The 7,281-nt window shown below is 57.2% G+C and overlaps 3 protein-coding genes across 3 annotated transcripts; 1 reads left to right on the forward strand and 2 right to left on the reverse strand.

Moving 5' to 3' along the window:
• Nucleotides 1–218: 218 nt before the first annotated feature.
• ACA1_187460 (uncharacterized protein) lies at nucleotides 219–4,108 on the reverse strand (the record flags this gene model as incomplete). The annotated part of the gene is made up of 16 exons (XM_004337824.1): nucleotides 219–359; nucleotides 494–568; nucleotides 648–751; nucleotides 824–999; nucleotides 1,101–1,208; nucleotides 1,301–1,371; nucleotides 1,455–2,309; nucleotides 2,398–2,480; nucleotides 2,568–2,654; nucleotides 2,702–2,714; nucleotides 2,877–2,989; nucleotides 3,060–3,094; nucleotides 3,184–3,241; nucleotides 3,326–3,422; nucleotides 3,503–3,861; nucleotides 4,036–4,108. The coding sequence occupies 16 exons, from the start codon at nucleotides 4,106–4,108 to the stop codon at nucleotides 219–221; spliced, it is 2,448 nt and encodes an 815-aa protein (XP_004337872.1).
• Nucleotides 4,109–5,286: 1,178 nt separating this feature from the next.
• ACA1_187470 (uncharacterized protein) lies at nucleotides 5,287–5,987 on the reverse strand (the record flags this gene model as incomplete). The annotated part of the gene is made up of 5 exons (XM_004337825.1): nucleotides 5,287–5,473; nucleotides 5,561–5,628; nucleotides 5,732–5,814; nucleotides 5,868–5,893; nucleotides 5,953–5,987. The coding sequence occupies 5 exons, from the start codon at nucleotides 5,985–5,987 to the stop codon at nucleotides 5,287–5,289; spliced, it is 399 nt and encodes a 132-aa protein (XP_004337873.1).
• Nucleotides 5,988–6,333: 346 nt separating this feature from the next.
• On the forward strand, nucleotides 6,334–7,045 carry ACA1_187480 (uncharacterized protein; the record flags this gene model as incomplete). The annotated part of the gene is made up of 4 exons (XM_004337826.1): nucleotides 6,334–6,405; nucleotides 6,525–6,663; nucleotides 6,750–6,834; nucleotides 6,925–7,045. 4 exons carry the CDS (start codon nucleotides 6,334–6,336, stop codon nucleotides 7,043–7,045), a joined length of 417 nt encoding a protein of 138 aa, XP_004337874.1.
• Nucleotides 7,046–7,281: the final 236 nt, after the last annotated feature.

Below are 7,281 nucleotides of genomic sequence, written 5' to 3' on the forward strand. Positions count from 1 at the left end.
TGGTCTCTTCTCAATCCTGTTTCAGGTGTCGGTCAACCGCGATTTCGTCGCGTCCGGTTGGTGGGCTCGAGCCTTGGTCAGACCGCCATACATGCACGACCTTCTAGAAGAGGAAGAAGAAGAACACGTGCGGTGGTTCGCAGATCTCTCCTCTTTGTTTCAAAAATGGTTCAAGGGGGGTGCAGCAGACGAGCAGCTGCCGGCCCAGAAGAGGACTGTCAGTCTTCAGCGAGGGAGGACGAAGGGCTGCGGCTTCGTGGCATCCAGAAGAGCGAATGGACGGGGTAGGTCGTCCCGCGGACGCACACCGAGCCCTCGCCCCACGCCACTTCCTCCCACGTCAGCTCCGCCGCCAGGACCTGTGCAGCCAACACATGGAATGAGTGCAGGTCCGTCCGGTGTTGTGGTGTTGCTGAGGTGTGCGTGTGCGTGTGCGTGTGCGTGTGCGTGTGCGTGTGCGGTGAATAATGGGCGGTGAAGAATGGGCGCGAACCGAGATGCTTGCTGGGTCGTTGGGCAAGGGCACTCCGACCCGCTTCAGCTCTGCTCGGTCCATACTGTATGGGCGCTGCACCTGCAGGGGAAAACAAGGGTTTGGTTGCGCGTCGGGCCGGAGAGCAAAGAGCGAAAGCGAGTGGCCTCTATACCTCGGCCCATCGGTAGTGGCCATAGGCCACCCGTATGCGATTGTGGTTCTCGGCCTCGAGGAGCGCTTCGTCCTGGGGACTGCGGTTTGTGGGCTTCTTGCCGTCTGCGATGATGGGAGCGCGAGAGTGAGCGAGACCGCGTCAGCGTAGTGAGAGAAGAGAAGGCGCGTAGGTACCTGGCCGCAGAGACGTGATCTCGCTTGCTTCAGAGTTGGTATTTGGCGGCGCGGTGGTGCTGGGGGGCATCCGCGTGGGTGAGAAGAAGGAGAGGAAGGAAAGAGCCTGGCTGCCCAGAAGGGCGTCCACCGACGGCTCCACCTGCGTTGCCTCCCCGCTGTAGCTGAATTCGAATCTTTTAAAAACGGAAAATGAAAATCTGTGAGCCGACGGCATGTGGTGGTGGGGGTGGTGCTACCAACGCAGCGATGGGCAAGGAAGGGGCGCAGTGCGCACCTCTGTGAGTCGTTCTCCAGGTAGAGCGTGAAGGAGCGCAGCCTGGTGGAGAACCAGAAATCGCTCTCGAACCCGCGGTCGGCCAGCATGCCTAACGAGTAGTGATAGCTGCAGTGGTACCGTAGTGGTGGTGAGTGGTGAGTGGCTCGCCCGCTAATTGTAGAGCGTGTTAGGGGCTGGGGCAATGGAGCGCGCCGTACCAGGGCTCATAGGAAAGATTGTATCGCATCACGTCCGTGGGCAGCGGCATCCACCGGTCCAATCGCGCAATCTTTGTGTTTTAAAAAAGAGTGAGCGATGGTCACGCTGGGGAGTTGGGGCTCTGTGCTGAACAGCAATGAATGAGCAAAGTACCTTCTCCAGCAGCTTCATGTTGCCTGCGATCTTGTTCCTCTTCACCCGCAGCGCGGTGTCGTCGCTGTCGCTTTCGTCGGCCAGCGGCGCGTCGGCGCCGTCGCTTTCCTTCATTCCGTCTATCTCCCCTTCGTCGCTGCCCGGCGTTCGTCCCGCCCGACCCTCTTCCCAATCGCCGCCGCCAGCCGTGACCAGTTGTGGTCGGCTCCGGCTGGACCGCGAAGACTTTCCACCGCTGGGCGGCCGCCGCCTTGATCGCTTCTTGCTCGCCGACGCCGCCGGCGGCTGCCTTCCGCTTCGTGTCGACATTCGCGACATGTTGGCGGTCGAAGTGGAGGTGGTCGTCGTGGTCGTCGTGGTGAGCGGAGCGTGCTCGTCGCCGCCTGCCTCCTCGTCGGCCTCGGCCTCGGCGTCCGGGTCGTCGGCCTGAGGCTCCTGCTTGACCGCAGCCGTCGCAGCCTCCCTGCCCGGTGCTGCTGGCGTGACTGCTGACGGCGACGCCGCAGACATTTCATTCTTGGCCGTCGGCGTCGGCGCTGACGTCAGCGGCGCCAGCTCTTCCTTCGGCGCTCGGGCGCTGGCGCGAGATCGGCTTGGTCGCGACCGCGACCGCGAGCCACCCGATCGTGTCGTCATTGTTGTCGACGTCGCGGCGTCGTCGGCTTCCGGGTCCTCCTTCTCGGTGGCCACGGCGTCATCCGGTGAGACCTTGTCGTTGGCCTCCTTCCTCCGCCTCTTCCTACTCTTGCCACCCTCATCGGTCGCCGTCGCCTTCTTGCTCTTGCTCTTCTTCGCTCCGTCCACCTGCTCCGAGCTGGCCCAGTCGTCGGGCTTCGTCGGTAGCACCTCAAATCTCTGCGCGAGGCGCAATACACGCGCGTCGTAGCAAACTGGCAAGTAAGCAATTGCAGTGCAGTTGCAATGCAATCGAAAGGGAGCGTACGTCGAGCTTGAGGGTGACGTCGTGGTCCGACCAGTTGCGTGATCGCATAGTTCCTCGCTTGGTGCCGACATAGCTGCTCTTGCCTTGCGTGGGCGTAAATTGGGGCGGGTGAGCCGTTCGCCTTTCTTCTACTACTTCTATTTTAAATGGAGCATGTAGCGTTAGCGTACCTGGCAAGATGTACATGTAGAGGGCAATGCCAAAGTAGTCAGGCGGCTCGGCAGTGATAGTCTTCAGGCTGCCGGTGTGGAGCAACACTGTGCGAAGAAGAGCAAGGCAGATCAATCAGCATTGCTGGGTGCACCTAGGGGGGGAGACTGCGGCAAACACCGAAAGAAAGAAACCTTACCGCAGATCAGGTCAGAGTCGGCGGTGTAGCCATTGTTGCCCCCAGATCTGTCGCTCGGTCACCTGCGCAAGGATTGAGTTTGCACGGATGGACACCGGGGAGAGAGCGTAACGAGGCCTGCAGGTGGTACCTGATCGTTTGTGGTGGTGATGTGCTTGGCTTCGATGTGCACCACCAGGCGCTTCCCCACGTGCTTCTTGAGGCCTCGGAACTCTTCGCCGGGCTTGTATAGCACAGGACCAACTGTTGATGGGTTGAATTAGAGACTAACGTGCAGTCGCTCAAAGCAATGCAAGAGCGCTGTAGCAGTTACCTGTTTCGCCGCTGGACTTGGTCGCGGCATCGTTGCTGTTGCCAACGAGAAGTGAGCATAAGTCAGATATATAAAAACAGGGAATGTGAAGGAGGAAAGTAGCTGAGTGGAGTGGATGGACCACCTTTTGCATCCGAGGATGTACTGATCGATCTCCTCCTGGCCCGTGATAAAATCCCCTCCTGACGTTTTGTACTAAAAAAATAGGTCAGACCTGCCCATATCAGCACCTTTTTCATGCATTATAGCGGCGGTGCCGGGCTTACCGTTGGGCTGCTTCTCCTTCTCCTGGGCCATCCCTCTTGTCCGCCGGCGAGTGGCATACTGCGACGGGGGACTCGTGCTCTTTTCATCGGCCTTCTTCTGCTGGCCAGACGGCGGGAGTGAGCCAATGGCCTGCCTCGCCCACGAGTTTAGTTGGAAAGGAGCACCTGTGCTCGTACCATTGATGAGGTTGCTGCCGCGGCGCCTCGGGGGCTCGCGTTCTTGGGCGACGATGGCGAGGAAGTAGTGACGGGCGGTTCTCCGGAGCTCACCTCGTCTCCGTTCTGAGTGGGCGACACGGCCGTGCCATTGCTCTGCTGAGCCTCCAGCTCCATCGCGGAAGAGCCTGCAGCGTCGTTCTCTGCTCCTTCTCCCTCCTCTTCTTCCTCGCTCTTCTCTTCCTCCTTGACGGCTGCGTCCACCGAATCGGATTCGTTATCGTCGTGTGCAGCATCCTCCACGCCTTTCCCTTCTTCCTCTTCGTCCGCCACTCCTCCTTCCTCTCCCTTGGCGGCTTCGTTGTTTGCCTTCGGGGCGCCTGTACCACAGAGTGATGGTGAGCACCAATAAATGATAAAAATATAAAGTGGTAATAATTACATAATTAAATAGAAATAAAGAAACAAGTGGTGGAGAGATGTGGAGAAGAGTGATTCTTGCTCATTCCCAACCACATCTCTCGGATTCGATCCAACACGAAGGGTCAACGTACCGCTGGCCCCGTGGGGTGGCTGGTCCGGCTCGGCCTCGCCGTTCCCTTTGTCTGGTTCTTCTTCTTCTTCCATAACGTGCGTGGTGTGCTGCTCTTCTTCCACCTCCGCCTCCTGTGCTGCTGCCGGCTGTTCCTCTTCGGTCCTGTCGTCGGTCCACCCACGAACGTGAAGCAAGAAGAGGTTGAGCAGAGGTCGTTCACGTCCGAGCTTTCGCTGAGGGCGTGCCGGGTGTGCTGGAAGATGAAGATGTGTAGTGGGTGATGAAGGTCTTCAATTTGAGGAATTCGGACAAGAGCCGAAGAAGGTTACCGATGTGTGGTGGCAGATTGATTGTGACCTCAAACGGACGCGTAGGAGCAGCGAACGTGAGGTGGGTGGAGGAAACGCACCTGTGCTGCACCCGTTGCCGACGTCGCGACGAGGTAGAGGTGGGGGACAACGATCGCGACCCTCGTTGGGCGGTCTTCCGTCTGGCGGCGGTAGCACCTCCACCTCGCCTTCTCCTCAACGTCGTAGCCGTGCCACCCGACAAAGCATCGTCGGCAGGGCTCGAGGTCTCGCCCTCCTCGCTTCCTTCGTCCCCCTTGCCGCCCTCCTCACCATCTTCTTCTCGAGCGCCACGTTTGCTGGAGGCGGGGCCAGCCTCTTCCTCCTCCTCTTCGGACCGGGTCCTCTTTCGCGTCTTTTTCAGTGGCACGGCCGCGTCTTCTCCTTCATCTCTACCCACAACGTGCTGCGGCGTTGCTGCTACCGCTTGCATTCGATTCCCCGAATCTGCTGATCAAGAGCAGGAGATTGGATCTGTTAGTAGCTGAAGCGACCAACCTCACCAGGCAGAAGAACCAATACGAAGTCGCGTTGGAAGAAAAGACTGGAGTGTACCTCGACCTACTTGATCTGCTGCTTGGTGCCTTCGGCCTGGTGAAGATCTGCGACGGCCGTCAAGTATGAAGGGAACGAAAAAATCGAAGGAAAATAGTCACCGCCATTGTAAGATATTTGAAATATTCAAAGCCTTTTTGACTGCACACGCCTGGAATTCTTACTCATCTACAACCACACGCAAGTGCCGTGATCGGTCAGGGAGTTGCTTGCTGTGTTTCACGGGTGCGTCAGCGTGTTTGGAGCATCATCCATCTAGGTCGACTGTTCATCTACGCTTCTCATTGGCGTTTTGTGTGTGTCTCTAGAGTTATTGATTCATTTCATCTGGCTGCAGGGTGAGCGCACAAGCAACTGCACGACCATCGTCATCGCCGTTCCACCACGACGCCCTTCAGTGCGCCGCTGGCGCGAGCCTTTTCGATCTGTTGCCTGCGCACTCGCGAGACCACCACATGGATCTCGGCGTCGGCCTTGTCGTGGCCTCCCAGCTCTTTCCTAGCGTTCGGCGCACTCTTCACATCGTCATCGGCGCTAGTCCCGTCGTTGTGGTACCTGCAGTACGCGGACACACCGTGAGGAGCCGTCGCAACTAAGACACGAGCGCGCGGTGCGTGCGTGGAAATGGAGGCTGCACGGTACTTTTTGACGATGCCGCCGATCTCTTGGGCGATCTCTTGCTGCGGTGGGAGCTTCTGCGTCTTTGCGCCCTGCACTCAGATACGTGTAATGAAGAGAGAACTGTTGAGTGGCAGCGCCAAGCGCAACAATGGCGGAGCAACGAGTATGAGAAGGAGGAGGTGCCTTGATGACTGTTTCATAGTCTTCGACTGGTGTACCGCCCTCGATGTCTGTGCCCTTCACCTCCTGTCCACCTTCAATGACGGTGCCCTGCCCTATGACAGTTAGAACGAAGGAGAGAAGGAAGAGACCACAACATGCCTGGTACCTGCGGCCGCAGTGGCTGCACGTCGTCTGCCAGAGCACTTGCATTAACATTAAATGAAAGCAGCACATAAATTGAATCTATGTACCTTTGCTGGAGGCAAACTGGCGCAAACCAATGCATCGGCCTCTATGCGTCGACCAACCACCGATCCCACAGCCCAACGGACGAAAGGCCGTTCTCAACTCACTTGCTGCCCGCCTCATCTTTGATTATTTTAATTTTGTTTCTCGATTTGCGCAAACCATTTCTTTCCGTGCTTGCAACTTTTCGAATACGAATCCCAATTTCTCATTCTGGGATAAATCGGGGATAAAAGAGGCGATCGGCCGGTTTTGATGGCGTGGTCTGGTTTATGAGGCATACATAGCATGGTACGATTGGCCGTCCAGGCACCAATCATACGAGCGCCAACAACCCAAAACAAGTCCGGCAAGCTCGAAAAAATAGTACCACACACCACATCAAGATGAAGGCCGTCCTCTTCCTCTTCGCGCTCTTCCTCGCCGTCCCCCTGCTCGTCCAGGCTGACACGTGCGGCGTAAGTAGTTCCCTCCTTGCGGCCACTCCGGCCCTTCCCCGACGCTCTTTGCCTCGTCTTCATCTTGTGTCCTAATCTCTTTTCAACGTTCTTCTGCGATTCGTTTGGCGACTGCACAGGGCAACTGCCCCTCCAACGATTGCTCGTCGTGCCCCTGCGGTTACTCGTCCAGCTACGTCGACGTCGGCTCTGCTTGCTCGCAGTTCAGCGGCTGGGACCAGGGCTGCTGCCAGTGCATTGCCAACCACGAGAGCGGCGGTACCGTCATGCTCTCTTCGTTCTTCATTCGCTTTTCATTCTTTTTTGTTCTACATGATCTAATCTTTCATCTCCAAACGTTGCAGGTAACCTCAACGCTGCCAACCAGAACTACGACGGCAGCTACGACATTGGTCTCTGGCAGATCAATGACCAGAACTGGGGTCAGTGGTACGTTGTGGCCGCCCGACAAGATGAAATTTCTGATTCTCCTCAATTGATGATTGAATCGCTTCTCACAATCTCGATTCTTCACAACAGCTCTGGCGGTAACGCTCCTTGCGACTTCAACAGCAACCTCAACTGCGCCATCAAGGTCTGGAGCTGGGGTGGCAACTCCTTCCGTCTCTGGTCCACTTGCTCCGCTTGCGGCTGCTGCTAAACTGTTGTTTTTCAAACAACAACAACGAGAGCTTTTTGTCCTCTTCGCCATCATCGTTCCCTTCTCATTTTCTCGATTCTTTTCCGAGAACCGACGCATCGCCGAGATAATGCCAACTCATCATCACGTTGATTGATCTGCTTGTGCCGGCCTCCTGTGCCCTTTGCATCATTGCTTGAGCCAGTGCGAATGGAAATGGAAAGTGATGTTAGATTTACGGTGACCTACAACAAACA

This window comes from Acanthamoeba castellanii, assembly GCF_000313135.1.
Source record: "Acanthamoeba castellanii str. Neff unplaced genomic scaffold scf7180000084747, whole genome shotgun sequence".
Lineage (NCBI taxonomy): Eukaryota > Discosea > Longamoebia > Acanthamoebidae > Acanthamoeba > Acanthamoeba castellanii.